Here is a 16,967-nt window from a genome sequence, read left to right on the forward strand (position 1 = left end):
GGCCTGCCGAGGGGGGCGCGGGCCCCGGCCTGCACGCGGCTGGTCCTCCGAACGCCGGCCCGGCGGGGGGGGCAGGAAGAGGGGGCTGCCGCCGCTTCTCCTTCTCCTTCTTCCCGGGGCTTCCCTCCCTCCCTCCCTCCCTCGGCGGGGCAGGCGCGCACGGCTCGGGCCCGCTGCTTCGGCGCAGGAGGAGGGGCGGCGGCGCCCCCCCTTCCACTCCGCCGCTGGCCGCCAGGAGTGAGCCTCCCCCTCGAGGGCCCGGGTCTCCGCTCCCCTGCGGGCGCCGGACCTGCCTCGGACTAGACGGGCCCCGGCCCCGGGAGGGCTGGCCTCTGTCCGAGAGAGCGCCCGGCAGCCCCGCCAAAGCCGCTCCCCCCGGGCCGTTCGGCGCCCTCGTCCCCCTCCCCCCCCCCGTTGGCCTTGCAGAACAGCGTCTGTCCCTTGCACGGGGCTGACTCGCAAGGCACCCCCCCCCCCGGGGTCCCCGGGCGACCCCCGCTGCCGCCCCCACCGCCCTCCTGCAGCGCTGCAAAGGGCAGGGCGCCCTGCGAGGGTCAAGGTTGCTTCCCTGCCTGCACGCATCGCTAAGGATGAGGAATCCTGGAAGCGGGCGGGGGGGGGGGCGCACAGAATGCCTTGGGAGGGCAAGAGGCCACCTCCCTTTCTCAGGGGCATTCAGAGAGGAGCGGGGCTGTGACCTCCAGGTCCTGTAGGTGCTGCCCGGCCTCGGACAGATGGAGCCCCGCTTCCTGCTTCCGACCTTGGCAGACCTAAGAGGGTCGTCAGGGAATCGAGGTCACAGAGCCGCACAGTTCACACACTGCAGCCAGCTTGGCTGGCACAGACCAGGGTTCCTCCCGTGTCACCGTCTACGTGACCCAACTCTGGGCTCTGTGGCCTGGCCCATCGTGGGTGATCCCATCCCTGCTCACCCACAGAAGGCTCCCAGGCGGCCTTTCCGAAACGGCCACCTGGCTTCCCACGCAAGCAGAAAACACACTCCCACCAACTGTAAGAAAGCCTTTATTGCAAACAAACATAGCTCAGAAAATAATAATAAAACATAATTATAATAATACATCTGGAATAGCCCTAAGGGGCCCGTCTGGATTATTAGGGACAATGTTACCATTATGTCCTTAAGAGGCAGCTCATGGAAAAGCTGGAGGAGAGGAGGGGGCGCAGGCACGAGGCGGGGCTTGGGGGGCCTCCTGGCAACACAGCAGGACATTTCACACCAACAGTGGGTGGGCGGTGGGTACGTTACAACCCTCTTCCATCGGTAGCTCCGTGGGCCTTGGTTTCTAGGCGCATCGACGACAGCCAATGGAAGCCCTCAGCAGAGGAACGTCCAAGCCCCTTCCCCTGCGGCTGTCCAGCTGAAATTCGGATGGGTCGCGCAGCACTGGTGGGATTCTCATCTGCAGCGGGTCCAGGACGAACGAAAGCATTTCGGCACACAATGGAGTGAGTCTTCAGGGATGTGTCTCTTTGCCATCGCACAAGGTGCTGAAATGGCCACTGAAAGAAATGTCTTTTTGCCCCCAACCGAGGGATTCAGCTAAACACAACCTTTATATGTGCAAAGGCAACACTAGATGCTTGGGTGGGAGGAGAAGAGAGGGAAGGGCGCAAACAACAAAGGGAGGCCTTCCCCATCATGCCTGGACAGCTAAGCCACTTCCCGGCTGTCCGTTCTCGGAAAGGTTGGGAACGGCCCCGGCAAGGGGATTGCTTGGTTCTTAAATCCCACCTTGGTTCCTCACGCAGAGATTCTGCTTCATCTGCAAAGCCTCCCAACATGGCAGAACTTTGTGGACTCCCATCCTGTAGGCCTCTGTGCCCCAGAGGAATCAGGCCGTAGGGCTTGCGCTTAGAGCTCCATGGGGCGGGAGAGGACCTAGCGAGGGCTTACCAGAGGCACGGATACCCCGTGACATTCCTTCAAAGGTTTCCACCATATATATATATATATCAACCACACGTGGAAGGGAAGCCCACTCTGTTGTGTACAGGACACATTTGTGCTACAAATTTCAAGCCCACACTGACCTGGTAAAATTATCCCATCTTCTTCCACCAGAACCCCACCATGACTGTGGAGGGGCTGAGATTCCTGTTCAAAAGCGCTTCCTGGAGCAGGTGGCCCAGATCCGACTAAAATTTGCTATGGCAGTCCAACAAAAATCAAAGCTGCACTGAAACAAATTAGGCACAAATAAAGCCCCCCACAGCAGAGCTATGCTGTCAGCTGGTCATGTCGGACCGGGGCCGCAGGGCGTCATAACTGCTTCACTGTTTCCAGAGGAAAGGGGGGAAAATGGTAAGGCTGGGAGGGGGGCCGAAAATCAAGAAGTGACCCAACGGCCTTGGCACAACGATTCCTCCACCAGAGAAAGTGCTCTCCCCTACTTAAATCTGTTCTGTGTGCAAATGGCAAGCACACTTTGTGAAGTGGTCTGCAGAGTCCAGAGCACAAGAAGCGACACAAACAGGCAGGGGAAACAAAATGCATGTCAAGAAGGGCCAGCACCATGCTCAGTCCCCCCTGCTTCCCACATGCAAGATACAAAAGGTAGCCCCTATCATTCTACCTTTGCTTCTGGCACCTTCCCCGGGGGGGGCGAGGGGGGAATAGTCACAAACAACCCCCACCTGGGTATTGGAAAGCTAGTCCTGCTGCCGTTGGGCTTCTCACCCAGTGGATGAGGCACCACCAGTGCAGAGAAACAGCACCCCAGGGAGTCTTTCTAGAGGCCCGGAGTCTCACACCAATCACTTAGAAAGGAAGGCCATCACTCTGTAAAGCCAGGTCCTAACATGCACGATTCCCTAGAAAGAAGCCAGGAGGGGGACCCGGGAAGGCTCAGAGAGGCTGTGGGTAAAGAGGGAGAGAGGGGCACCGCTTCTCCCCCCCCCCCCAGGATCTGTTCTGGGGAGGGGCCACAACTGGCTTGCGTTTGGCATGGTTACACTCCTTATCAATGGGACCAATGTATGCATTTACGTGCAGTCACCGGGATGCAAACTTCACATCCTACCACCATCAAAGCGGGGGGGGGGGGGGGGGAGGGCGGCATGACAGCCCTGGACAGGATTCCCACTTGAAGAAGGCGTGAGACCTGCTAGACAACAACCCTGCGACTCAAAAGGTCTCCTCCGCTGCCACCGAAGGGGCTCCCCAAGCGTCCCTTCCTTTCCCTGACCAGCCCAACACCAGCAGAGGCAGCCCCACCTCCGGGGGGGGGGGGGGGGAGGGAAGCCCTGAATCACTAAAGCAGGACCCCTTTCTTCACAGGCCTCCACCTCGGGGGCTGCCCAAGAGGGCAAAGAGTGAGCACCCCTTGGAGTCTGGGAGCTGCTGCTACGCCATCCCGGCCCTCCTCCCGCAACGGGTGGCCCTCTTGTTAAGGGCTCCATGCTCCCCACCCAACTACCCTGGTTCCCTTCCTTCCAGTATTTTTCAGGGTGCCTGCCTTCAGATCCTGCCCCCCCCCCCCAAACCAAGTTCCTGCAGAGCCAGAGCCCATCTCGCCAGGGAAACCTCCTTCAGGAGACGGGGGGGGGGGGGAGAGCATCATCTCCTCCTCCTGCCTTCCCTCTGCAAAAGGTGCCGAAGGCTGCAGGTGCCCTCTTCTGCCAGCTGATCAGTCCCTGCCCTGCAGGGCCACCGTCCCGCCCCGTCTTCCCGTCTCCTCTCCAACCCGCCACTCCTTGAAGCAGCAGCGAGCGCCCCTGTCCTCCACACAGGCCTGAGAGCTTAAGGCATGAACTCCTCCAGAAATGAGCTGGGAAGGGAATTCTCAAAGCAGAATGGGAGCATCAACAGCTGCTCTGCAGGCGGGAGAGGACCAGGCAGCCGCTGGGGGTCCTTGTGTCCCCCCCCCGAGGCCAAGCAGCCTGCTTGGGGGAGCCTGTGCAAGGGATGCTCCTGGAGCGAGCAGGGGCGGAGGCGGTGGGGGGAGGACATGGGCATCATTTGTAAAGTGCTTCTGTGGCTTTGTTTACCCCCTCCCCCCCCACCCCTGCCCCTCTGGCCCAGGCAGGATTCCCAGGCTCCCCCAAACACCCTCCTCTTTGGTCACTACTTCCTACCTCCCTACAGCCATTTCGAGGCCCACCTGCAGGAGGACTTACTTGCGCTTTTCCTTCTTTTTCTTTTCAAGAGGAACACAAGTGGGAAGAAAGCTCTTGCACTACGGGGGCCCTGGCTTTCCCTCCCACCTACCTTGGGGGAGGGGGGCACCCCTCCGCTCTCCCTCCTCCTTTCACCAAGGCCTCTCTGCTCCTGGCATCCACACCAACTCTTGCGAGTCGGTCCAGTCCCCCTCGGGCAAGGTCTGGACCATTCCCCAGGACCACTCTGCTTCTCAAGCAAAGGGTGCTCCTGCTCAGCCTCCGCCCCCCCACTCGTCTTTGAAGAAGCCATTTTCCTGCTTCACCCCCCGCCCCAAAATGCCAGCCCAGGGCAGAGTCACCACGGTCAGTCAGGCAGAAGGCCGCCTTCCCCATCCCGAGAGGAGCGAGCGGAGCCGGCTGTGCCTTTAGCAGACCAAGCTGGAGGAGGATTTGTTCCCCTTCGCTCTCTCGGCCCTTGTCCACAAGGTTCTCTCCTCTCCTCCAGGCAACTTGAACCCCCGACACAGAGCAACAAGGATCAGGTCCCAACGGCACACTGCTCGGGCGCCCGGCGTTTCGGTCAGCTCTGGAAGGGGTACAGGAGGAGGCCCTGCCATCTTTCAAGCGACCCAGGTGCTGGTGGAACACACACCCGCAAGACGTCGGAAGGTGACCGCTGCTTCTCTGCCGAGAGGGGCCTGCAGTCACCCCGTATACGGTGGGGAAACTCCGACCGCCCCCTGCTTGTCGTTTCTCAAGGCAGGCGGGTGGGCAGGCTGGCCTTCAGCACGAGTTCACACAGGCCCCCCGCCTCCACAAACGATTCCGACGGGAACCCGACGTGAGCATGGAGAGCAGGGCAGGCATGCAGGAGGCTGTTGAGAGGCCAAGGGGCAGGAGGAGGAAGCAGTCTCTGAAAGTTACCTTTTCTAAGGAAGGAGGACGAGTCAGAAGGGGCACAGCAGCCAAGCCCGAGACCGGAGAGGTGTTTTTGAGGGTTTGGTCTCTCTTTCTCAATGCCATTTCCACGGCACAGCTGAGCGAAGGGGCACTGCCAGTTCCAAGGGTCCAGAAGAGAAGACGAGGGGCAGGGTTGAAGGAGAAATACACTTGGCACAAAACACCCACTCGGTGGGCTCTGAGCTCTCCGTGAAGGATGGGCAAGCTTCCGCAGGCACCGTCCCGGCTGCTTTGGGGACCTCGGCAAAGGCAGCTCTTCCCTCTCCGCTTCCCCCAGTCGTCTTACGAGTCTTCGAGCAGGGGAGGCAGCTGGTGCCCCCGGCAGGGAGGTGGGCAGGGGCTGAGGCTCTCCAGTCCTTGATACATGCATGAGCCCCATCGCCTGCCCCTCCGGCAGCCGTGTCTTTTGGGGGTCAAGGGGTCGCCTGCCCCATAGCGTCCATGCTTGCACACTGCCCATCTCTGGGGGGTGGGGGAAGCTATCGCAGGGAGTCCGGGATCGAACAGAGTCTGGGGTTGGGGCCGACCGGATGGCTCTGGGCGCCCTGCTGGAGCTGCAGGGTGCGGGCAGGGCAAGGAATGCCCAGCCAGGCCCGGCCAGGGGCGTCTCGGCTCCCCGGCTGGAGCTGCCCCAGGTGCGGCGGGTGAGGAATGACCAACGAAGCCCTGCTGGCGTGGCAGAGGCAGTGAAGCATCTCGCTCGGCGCGTCCACAGCGGTGGGCCGGGGACCGGTGACACCCTTCGGCTTGGAGGTGACCGGCTGGGGCTGCCCCATGGGCACCACGGAATGGGAGCTGGACGTGGGCAGGGCAGCCAGGCTCAGCCGCCGCTGGCAATGGAGCATCTCCGCGTGGGGATCCAGCACGGTGGGTGGGGCGCTCAGCTTGGGGCCCTGTTCGGAGCTAGAGGCCACTCCCTGGAGGTGCCCGGTTGGGCCTGCTGCGTGGGGGCCTGGTGAGGGATCTGCAGGAAGACTCTGGCCCCCATGAGGTGCTCCATGTTGTTGCTGCTGCTGCTGCTGCTGCTGCTGCTGCTGTTGCTGCTGTGGTTGTTGTTGTTGCTGCTGCTGCGGTGGTTGGCCAGAGGGGACAGCCCTGTGGACACCCGGAGTGGAATCACCAGGAAGGTCCTGGCGGGGGGCTGGCGTCGCCCGCTGGGCTGCAGCAGAGGCAGGGTCCCCAGGGACGGCCTGCTGCAGGCCAGGAGCTGCCAGAAGGGTGCCCATTAGTGGATCTGCCCCCAAGACCTGCCGGTGGGTTCGCTGATGGGCCCGCAGGGCAGACTCGCCCTTGAAGCGTTTGGGGCAGCAGGCGCAGGCGTGGGGCCGCTGCTGAGAGTGGGTGCGCTGGTGGGCTGCGAGGTTGCCTTTCTGGCTGAAGCGGCGGCCGCAGGTGGCACACGGGAAGGGCCGCTCCCCTGAGTGGATGCGCCGGTGGGTGATGAGGTTGGCCCGCTGGTTGAAGCGCTTGCCGCACTCAGTGCAGGCAAAGGGCTTCTCCCCGGTGTGGATGCGCTGGTGGGTGATGAGGTTCGGCCGCTGGCTGAAGCTCTTCCCGCAGACGTTGCAGGGGAAGGGCTTCTCCGTCTGGCGGCTGCCTCGGGGCACAGGCACCTTGGGCTCCGGCGTGATCAGCCCCTCCTGGACCGCATGGGTGCGCTGATGGGCCGCCAGGTTGGCCTTCTGGCTGAAGCGCTTGCCACAGCGCAGGCAAGGGAAGGGGCGCTCCCCCGTGTGCACCCGCTGGTGGGTCAGCAGGTTAGGGCGCTGGCGGAAGCGCTTGCCACACTCCAGGCAGGGGTAGGGTTTCTCCCCAGTGTGGATCCGCCCGTGAGTAATGAGGCCCTGCTTCTGGCGGAAGCACTTCCCGCAGACGACACAGGTGAAGGGCCCGGAGCCCAGGCCCTGGGAGGGGCGCCCGGGGCCGCAGAGGCTCGGCTCGCAGGAGGCCGCTTCCTCCTTCTTGACACGGGGCTGGTTCCTCAGCTGGGTGCTGTTGGGGGCCAGGAAGAGGCCTGCCCGGGAACTATCAGGGAACAATTGGTAGCGCTCCAAGCTGGCCACAAAGCCCTTCTGGCTGCCACCTTCTTCTTCCTTGATGGCCTTGCCACGGCCAGCTGCTCCTGCAGGGAAAGAAGGGGGGGCAGGAAGGAGACCCTTAGGAGAGAGTCCTGGCCCACTCCCAAGGCCCAGGGAGTGCGGATGGCCCGGCGTCCTCCCTCCCAGCATTGCCTCTTAGCACCTCTCCAGCCCACAAGAGGCATTTGGAGAAAGGGAAGACGGGGATCCTGTCTGCAAACTCCCACCAGCCACCAGAGACTCTGTCCGCCGGGGGCTGTTCAGAAAAAAACCACGGCCACCTAGCCCGGGGGCAACAACTCTTCCCCACTATTTGCCCTCCAAAACTAAGACTTGCTTTTAAGAAAATACTAGAATGTATCCAGAGAAAACCAACTACTCTGGAAGCCAATTCCTATACCGAAAAAAGGTTCGTTGAGACTACAGGACTAAGTTTTAAAAAGAAGAGTAAACTAGTGTCAACACAGGTCTGATGATGATTTTTCTCTCTTGAGCACTGTTGCAGATGAAAAAAATAATAAAAATAAAGGAGGCACATGCAGAAGAACAAAAGAAACCCGGTTTTTCCTCCTGTGCACATCCTACCCTGCACTCAAAGGGGCATCATCCTCACCTTGACAGGAGCCTGAGCACAGCTTGCCTTCCTCCAGCTTCTGACGGTCCGTGACGCCGAGTTCCTCCCACCGCTCAATCCACGACAAGCTCTCAGGTTTGAAAAAACGGTAGCCTAATGAAAAGAAAGGGGAATAATGGACTATTCTGTTAAACGTCCCTCAAGCTCATCGGATGCTTCTTTGGCTAGCACGGTCCCTTGGAAAAAGATAAATGAGCTGCTCTTGACACAGATCTCAGAAACATTGCCGAGGGGAAAGGTTTTGGACCACAACTCCTAAAAACCCTCAAGCTTCTCTGGCCAGAATTTTATCAGCTTCTACAAAGGGGGGGGGGTTCCTACAAGCTTCCACACAGACTGTTTAGGTTAATCTTTTTGTCTCTACTATTAGTCAGTCAAGTAGATCAGAAAAATCTGTGGGTCTCAAACTGGATTTATCTCTCCAGAAAAATGTACCTGTTAATAGTACTACATGGAGATGTTAAGTAACAAGCTGCATTAAACCCTGTTTTCTAACATTAACTAAAATTATTCCTGGAGCTTTTTAATTCATTCAGCATGAACAAGTGCTAGAAATTCTTGGCAACCCCTATGAAAACTCCAACAACAGATTTCATATCATTCATATCTCAATATTTACATTTTAACATCTTGGATTTTTGCACGTTTATTGGTTCTATTGTTTTTAAATTCTGTAATGCTGCCCAGAGTAGACCATTGGTCTAGATGGGCGGGGTATAAATCTAATAAATAAAATAAAATTTCCTTTGCAACTCTTCCTATCATCCCCCCCCCAACATGGTGCAGACAAAGCCCAGCCTGACTCTGAAAAGGGGCACCTTTAGGCAGTGGAAATGCTCACAAACAGATGATCACTAGAGGCAGAGACAGTCTGTGCAAGGAAATAACAAAAAATATATATTGTGGAAAATCATGTATGAAAACTATGTATGCAAGAAACTAGGACACATGTTCTGGAAGATAAAAAACAGGCACTTCCAATCTGTTCTGCTGTGTTGTCTGGGGAATGTTGGGTGTTGTGATCGCTGCTTTTTCCAAGTTCTAACAAGAAGTCAGAGAAATGACCCCCTCCTTGTGTTCCAAGTACCTCCAAAGTCCACAGTATAGTCTTTATCTCCTCCTGAAGTAGAGGGGGTCATAGGTAGCCAGGTCAAACAAGCACTACCCAAAGACCACCTGAAGCTGGGCATAAGGCCAGCAAGAAAAATAGGATTTGCCTGGGGGCTTTCCCTATTCCCAAAGGCAAAACACAGATCAAAATTATGCTGGGGGAAAAGCACATGTGCCAGGAGAATCTCTCCCTTCGGGAGGCTGGCCTTCTCAGGAGCAGCTGCATCATCAGCCATCTGAAGGACTGCCCATGGAGGGGGAGGGGGAAAGGTCTGAGCAATTCCCATTCTGCTCTACATTACTCAAGAACATCCTCATAAGCATACTTAGCAACTCATACTAATGGCTTTACATCACGGAACTCTGCCGCTCCAGTCATACCTTAAGGACTAAATTCATAATTGGAATCCATCAAATAACAAATCATTCTGATAATCCCTAGCAGTTCCAAAAGAACTGGGCTGCCTTTAGCTAATGCTTCCTTCGAGCTTAAAATAAAAATGGCAAGTGTGTGGTCACCATGACGGAAGAAAAATAAGGAGAAAACAATCACAGCTTCAACTACGCCCTGAGAAACAAGAAGTGAAGTCAAGAAGTAGGACAGCTGGGCTGGGCTTGGCGCAAATCCCACTGACCAAAGCATCGATGCCAAACCCCAAGCGCATTTTCCCCATTTTGGTGCAAAAGAAAACCTAAGTTCATGTTTTGTATGCTGCCATTTTTGGAAACCAACAACAAGTGTGCAAACATGTTTATAAAGCGGCAATCAAGCATCACAATTAATTTGCTTTGCACTAAGATACACTGCCACTTTCCAAGCAGAATATGTATGTTTATCCAACAACAGTTTTTCTGGCTGGTAATACTTGTACTGCCCAATATAGAGAAAAATTCAAGGGAAAATACCTGCAGTCTGTAATACCACCATAAGACAAGAGCAAGAGGCTGAACTGGGGCAGAGTGGCTATGAAGAGGCTTACACATTCCTGTCCTAAATGCACTTGCCTGGAATTATATTCTGCTAAAATCCAGCATGACCAAATTCCAAAGCAGGTGAATAAAAATCAATGTTTTTTTTTAATCAAATTGATTTCAATCATGATTTAAATTTTTAAAAATCAATGTTTGATTTAAATAATCAAAAAAATTCATTTAAAAAAATTTAAATCACGATTTAAAGTGTGATTTAAATTAATTTGATTTAAACAGTGTTTTACATCCACTTGAGTAAAATTAAATCCACTTTGTCCCAAATTAACTACAGGACAGGTTATAGCACGGTTTTTGGAAGCAACACAGCATTTCTTTCAGCTACCAAAAAGCAGGCAGAGAGGGAGAGGTGGAATTTCCAAAAACTGCATGTGGGGCTTCAGCCGGGTAGAAGCTCTAGAACGTTGCTGGCTGCTTCATGTCCGGCCTCAATACAGCTTTGTCCAGAGATAGGCTGGACATACTGGAGGCAGTGCTAAAAAACCCCAAATCACAGGTCGAGTGAGGACCTTCTCATTTCGCCTCCCCCCCCCGCCCTTTTCTCAACTATCACAAATTGCACATGCTTCTTCCAAAGTCATCAGAAACAGGAACACAATTTTGCCCTAAAGCTACAAGAACACGCTGGTGATCTACTTCAATGGTTTACCTGGACAGGGATCTGTTGGAATCCCTCGGCTAGAATCCAGCTGATCACCAGCACATTGTTCTCCCGCACGCTCAATTCGAGACAGGAGATCAGGTTTGAGAACTGGGTAACCTAATGGAAATAAAATAAATAAATAAACTGGGTGTGTGTGGGGGGGGAGACCAACACGTGTCACTATTGTTTTAGAAGGACCAACCATTATGAGACATGCCCCAGCAACGTGGGCTCTGGGCAGCTGCTGGAGGGGTGTTTCTACATCCACACCTCGGAATACAACCTGGATGAGTGGAAATGGACTCCACAGAGCCACGTCAATTCTTCTCCTTCAGACTCATCAGCCACTTGCCAGAGTCCCACCGCCCACCGGGAACAAAACAACCCACGTCTTACCCAGGGACGTGACCAGCTCGTAGTTCTCCATCACCACCTCCACCGACTCCTTGCGGATCCCCTGCGAGCTCCTCCAAGGGAACACAGTTGAAGGGAGCCTCAAATGTCACCTGCTACGACAAAGCCTGGGCAGTCAGCCCATCACAGGAAGCAGCCTAATACTAAGCCGGTCTACCTCATTCAGGGCTGCCCACTCTGACTGGCAGCCGCTGTCCCAGGTTTCAAACAACAGCATGCTCAGCTCAACCTGCAGACACCCCTCTGCCCGCAACGAGAGGATCTGCTGCTGAGAAACAGCCCAAAACTGGATTTTTACAAATTTTCCCAGAACACCATAGTGTTGTAAAGGATAACAAAGGAGATCCACCTCTTAGAGAACAAGCGGTGATTACAGTTATCGTTGATGGCCATCCTCAACAACCCTATTAGAAAGAAAGAAAGAAAGAAAGAAAGAAAGAAAGAAAGAAAGAAAGAAAGAAAGAAAGAAAGAAAGAAAGAAAGAAAGAAAGAAAGAAAGAAAGAAAGAAAGAAAGAAAGAAAGAAAGAAAGAAGGAAAGAAAGAAGGAAAGAAAAGAAAAGAAAAGAAAAGAAAAGAAAAGAGGAAATGGCTATCACAGGGGCCATGAGCAGGGCTCCATCCCACTTCCCTGCCCCTCCCACGCAGGCTGCAAGCAAGGTGATTCAAGGCATCACACAGCACACAGGATTTCAGACCATGTTCGAGGCCCACCTCTGCCTACCTGGACAGCATCTCCCGTGGGCATCTCCTGGGAAAGTTTTCCAGAGGTGGGAGACCATGTTTCACATCAGCAACTCAAACAAGTAAATCAGATTCATTTGGCAAGTCTGAATACTAGGATCATCCTTCTGTGCCCGTTTACTTCTGCTGCATGTCTGGAGAAACCCTGCACCCATAAGAAGAAGAAAGAGTCAGTAAATAGGGTACTGAGAGTCAGCCAGGGTCACAGACACCCTCTGAGCCTGGCTGCTGGGAGCTTGCCTGCTCTCCTGGTGCAAAGTTCATCGCTCCTTAGTTCTAAAGACCGACACAAAGCCACCTTGAGAGCATCTTTCCCTGCACATGGAAGCCTGCCCAAAAATGTTGACCCCAAAAGCTCATGGGCGGATCAAGAAAAGTGTCCTTTCCATCGCTCTATACAACAGGAAGATCTCCTTACTGCCTGCCCCTCCCCTTAGGATCCACACAAAAAAAGACAAGACAAGCCCGGTACGCAGAAAGCAAAGGAATGGCCGGGGCCAAGAGCAACAGGGAAGGGTTTGGCTGTGCAGGTTTGGCTCTCCCTGCATCCCAGAAAACAGACCATGCCGTGGCAGCGTTTGGCCACAGGCACGTGGCCCTTCCATGTCAGAAAAAAGATGCAACCAGAACATGGGCAAAAAGAAGAAGAAAATTGGCAGGATGACATGAGCTGGTTTTTTTTGGGGGAAAGATGATTAAGGAGGCACATGAAAATATTCACAGAAGGGGTAGCGGGGGGGGGGGGGAGGAGAGAAGGCAGGTAATCACAATAGATACTAGGCAGGCAAACCAAGGCCAGAAGCTGGTCTATGCCAGGCCCATGAGAAGGGGTCCCAGTGAGTTTTTCGGTTTTGACTGCGTATTCTTGTGATTCTGCTATATTTTGACTATAATTGTAAAGGTTGAACATAAGCATAATTAATAACAGAATGGAGGGAAATCGATAGCGATTCCAGATAGAAAAGAAAAAGTATTTCTTTTTACATCACTGAAGAAATTTGCTGCCACAAGGCACAACAAGCCTCTGGGGCTTTGAATGAGACTTTTGGATGAGGGAGAAGAATCTGTCCACACTCATTGCTGGAACTTTTACCTTCAGAAATAATGAACAGTACTTGCTAAGGAGCTACGGCTGGGGGCGGGGGACAGGCAAAGCTGTCCTCGTGCCCGGACTGGAGCCCTTCCGCAAACACCTGCCTGGTCAAAGCTCCTGGAGCCTTGATCCCACCTGGCAGAAGGGTCCCGACAGGCAGGCAGTCTGGAACTTGCTCAACCTCTGCTGTCCCTTCTCTGAACCAACCCAAGACTTCTGCAAGTATTTTCCAGACCCAGCCTTTCTATCATTCTTTTCTTTGGAACAGTTTGCGCCCCCAATGCCTAAGGGTGGGCTACAACTTGAGGTAGTATGGAGACCCGTCCCTCTGTAACAGCAGTCCTGACATCCTGGGTACAGAATCCAGAAGAGCGAGATTCATTTCTCTCTCCTAATATGGAACTTTTGAGCCCTCCAGAAAAACCTGTGACATATATAGATATGCCTTTGTGGTGCCGTCTTATCCGCAACTACAGAACTACCCTGAGCACCCACAGGAGACAAGGAGAACATGTGTGTCTGCCCCAAAACCCCAAGAGAACCCATGATGTCTACCTAGCAGACCTGAACAAAGTATTGGGGAGAACAGGGCATCATTCCAGAGGAGACCCTTCCACTCCCAAAACCTGGTTGTCTGGAGGAGATGTCCAAACATGCCAGGCCGCCAGAAAGCTCTTCACTCTGCAGAAGGAGGAATCCAGGCACAGGTTTTGCAAAGCCACTTACTCACGGGAGAGTATGACATGTTCAAATCAAGCAACCGCCTCTAAGACTGATAAAAATCTGGAATCATGGCCACCAATACTACACATTTCCTGTAATAAAGATGTTGTGACACCTCAAAGACTAAAACATTTGGCAAGAGCTTCCATGGCCTGCAGGCCATTTCTTCAGAAGCCCAGAGCACAACCCCATCAGACAGACATCAAGGCAACCTCTTACAGAAGCAGGCACTCTTCCACACCAATGGGCCTTTTAAAATGGTTTTGCAGCAACATACTAAAACCGCTGCCCCTTGGGAAATGTCTTTTATGAATTTTTCCTTCGGCCTTTTTAAAATGTCTTCTGTCCTTTCGTACATCTAGCACTGCTGTTGGACAAATAATGACCGCTTCTCTTCTTCTGCAACCCAAGGACCAAACAGGTGCCCTCGGCCTCTTTCTCAGTCTACTCTGACCAATCTCTTTAGAAACCTCCTCCTGCAGTCCTCCTTGTATATATCCATGGGAGAGCTTTGGACCCTTTCCACAGCCAGATAAAACGGTATCCACTAAGCATGCCAAGATAGCTTTGGAAAGACACCCAGCGCAGTCACAAGAAAACAGCCTTCCACCCCAAGTGACATTCCATTTGGGTCAAATGAAGGTCTTCACATCAGACCTGGTTGGTTTTTAAAGGCCTGCTAAGCATGAAAGGCTTACAGGATGAAAAGTTTATCAGGTGACCTCAACAGCCGCATGTTCACGCCAGCCGCATTTCACGCCACCCTCTCCTGTCCACATGAGAAGCCGCAACCAGGGTCAATGAAAGATAACTCAAGAGACTGTGGCAGATCCAGGAAAAGAAAAAGGAGGCCTGGCCAGAGGATGCCACAGGCAGCATAACTCCCTTCAAGGCTGCACCACAACCACAACCACCAGCCACACTGTACCCATCCCAAGGGAACCCACCAAGGGGGGGGGGAGAGAAAAACTAAGCCATTTTTAAAAGGAGACCCAGAAAGATGGCAGCAATTCTTCCGCTTCCTCCTGAGAAGCTCCAAATCTCTTCATGATCTCAGCCCTCCAGTGCCATCCAGTCCAAACCACAACAGCAAAATATTGTTGCGGCTCCAGAGCACATGAGGCCCCTTTGCCTTATCACGCTTGAAATTCTCCACCAGATACCCCACCAGCCTTAGAACTCTGCCCACTGGGAGGAAACACTCATTGTAGTCATCTAATCGTCGTCATCATCATCCCCATCATGGGCTGTCAAATCAATCGTGACTTACGGCAACCCTTTTCAGGGTCTTCTATCTAGGTAGCGAACGCTCAGAAGGGGTTTCTCCTTCCCTTCTTTCCGGGGCATTTCTGGGACTGTGCAGTCTGCCCAGGGCCACCCAGGCTGGCTCGTCTGGAATCCACAGCGGGGAATCCAATTCCCCACCTCTGACCCAGCAACCAGATACCTGTCCTAAAACACCAAGCTATCCGGCCAGCTATTCAGTCCCCTGGAAATGTGAGGCTGGCAACACAGATTTTAAAATATTTCCCCATTTCAACCTGGAAGATCCTGGTCAGCAAGTAAACAAGACATCAGATTACTTGTAGCTGACAATGGCTAGGAAAAATAGTCCCCACGGTGGCCTGTACCTTCCACCAAATGTGGGCAAGCTTTTGCTCAGTCACGATTCTGCAACTTCCAAAGAAAGGACCCCGGGGGGTTTTAGACAGCACAGAAGCATGCAGGCACCCACTGGCGGCTGCTCTGTTGCTGTGGATTTGGGACCCCTTACATCTGAGCAGGCATATGTACAGTCCGTGCCCTAAAGGTGGCTTTGCTGCCCTGCCTCTTGGGGGACCAGCCACTGCCTGCAATGGGTGGCGGAAACCAGGCTCCCCTCCCCCCCCGGGGAGCAGTTCGTTCCCAGTTTATGAAAGGGCACAGCCAAGAGGAAGAGGGGCTGCGAAAAGGGGGTGGGGGAAACAGATTCCAAGCTGCCTTCCCAGGATTTAACGTCGGACCGGAAAACAGAGGCTACTCACCCCACCCCCACCCCCGGGGGAGCCCCCACCCTGCTCCCCACTGGGCAGAATCTTTAAAAAGGCCCCCAAAGGCCCCGGGCCCATTTTAGCAAAACCCTCACGGGGCGATTGATGGTGGGGGCTGAGGATCCCTTGAGGGTCTTTCCCCCCTCCCGCCCTCCGGATCCCCCCAAAGAAGGGCTGGGAATCTTCAGGGCGAGGGCGAGGGGAAGAGGCGAGACCGTTCGCGCCGCCGCCGCCGCCCAGGGAGAGGCCGGGCCTGCTCCAGAAAGCCCCGCTTTGTGCTCGGAACCTCAGGAATGCATGGCGGGGGGGGCGGGAGAGGCGGGCGGGAGAGCCCCGGGGGAGGGGGGCGGCCGGACTCCAACAACCACCACCCGCGCCACCCCCGTCCCCTGTAGGCCGCTCGGGGCGGAAGGGAGGCCGGGGCCGCTCCCGGGGAGGGGGGGACGCGGGGAGGGGAAGGGGCGCTGCTGCCTTTCCAGCCCCCACCCCACCGCTATGTCGACACGACGCCCCCCCCAGAGTCCCAAAGAGCCCCCCCCCCGGGGTCCCGTCTCCCGCCTGGCCGGGCGGGGGTGGAAGCGAGGGAGTCGAAGGGGAGGGGAGGCCGGGGGGACCCTCCGCGGCGGCCGGGCCCTGCCTCGCCCGCCCTGCCCGCCGCTCCACCGGGACGGCGCCCCCACCCCTTGTGTCCCGCGGAGGAGCCCCCGCCCCTCCCGGCCGCCTGCGCCCTCTCCTTCCTCCCCCCCCCGGCGCTCGCTCACCAGGCCGCGCGGTGACCCCCTGACCCAGCGGGCGGTGTTGCCATAGCAACACCGTGACGGTCCCGGCCGTGGCGGACGGGGCCAGGCGTCACCGTCGCATCATCACCGAGCTCGGTGACCTCACGCGGTGACGTCACGCGGCCGCCGCGCGGCGGAGGGGCGAGGCCTCTTTTTTTTCCCTCCGTCGCCTTCCACGTTTTTTTTCCTAGGGAGCGAAAGACCCGGATGGAGGAACCGGAAGCGGCGGCGAATTCAAGCCGTGCCCCTCCCTGCGCGTGATACGTACTTCCGCCGCGCTCGCGCTCCGCTTTTCCTCGCGGCCTGCGTCTCTCCCATCCGCCCACGGCGGTCGGACTCCTCCTGAGAGGGATTGGTGGAAAACTAGCCGCCGCACAGCCTCATGGGAAGCCGAGTCCCTCGGACCTCAGGCCTGGAAGCCGTCCCTGCGCCATCCCGCGTCCCCGAGGCCGTAGTCTCGCGATGGCGGCCCTCCGCGCGAGATCTCCTGCCGCGAGCCCTTTTCCTCGCTGGGCTCCATGGGAGATGTAGTTCTGCGCCGGGAGCCCGAGGCCTGTGAGGGAGAAAGGCCTCTTTCGTCTCTGAATTCGGAGAAACGCCAGGGCCTCAACCGCGCGTGCGCAGGGTGGGGCGGAGCTCCTCTTGGGGCCTC

At 55.7% G+C, this 16,967-nt stretch overlaps 1 protein-coding gene across 9 annotated transcripts; it reads right to left on the reverse strand.

The window, feature by feature from the left end:
• Window positions 1–1,007: 1,007 nt before the first annotated feature.
• Window positions 1,008–16,727, reverse strand: LOC110082553 (uncharacterized). Of its 9 annotated transcripts, XM_078378270.1 has the most exons (7): window positions 16,298–16,538; window positions 11,671–11,835; window positions 11,298–11,352; window positions 10,931–11,040; window positions 10,541–10,651; window positions 7,771–7,884; window positions 1,008–7,201 (listed from the first exon to the last, which is right to left on the reverse strand). In XM_078378270.1, exons 4-7 carry the CDS (start codon window positions 10,959–10,961, stop codon window positions 5,559–5,561), a joined length of 1,899 nt encoding a protein of 632 aa, XP_078234396.1. In that variant the 5' UTR covers window positions 10,962–11,040; window positions 11,298–11,352; window positions 11,671–11,835; window positions 16,298–16,538; the 3' UTR covers window positions 1,008–5,558. The 9 variants fall into 9 exon arrangements, with proteins under 9 accessions (XP_078234396.1, XP_078234398.1, XP_072858773.2 ...); XM_078378272.1 differs by lacking the exons at window positions 11,298–11,352; window positions 16,298–16,538 and adding an exon at window positions 16,584–16,727; XM_073002672.2 differs by lacking the exon at window positions 11,298–11,352.
• Between the last annotated feature and the right edge of the window lie 240 nt (window positions 16,728–16,967).

The sequence above is a fragment of the Pogona vitticeps genome, chromosome 6 (genome assembly GCF_051106095.1).
Source record: "Pogona vitticeps strain Pit_001003342236 chromosome 6, PviZW2.1, whole genome shotgun sequence".
NCBI lineage: Eukaryota > Metazoa > Chordata > Lepidosauria > Squamata > Agamidae > Pogona > Pogona vitticeps.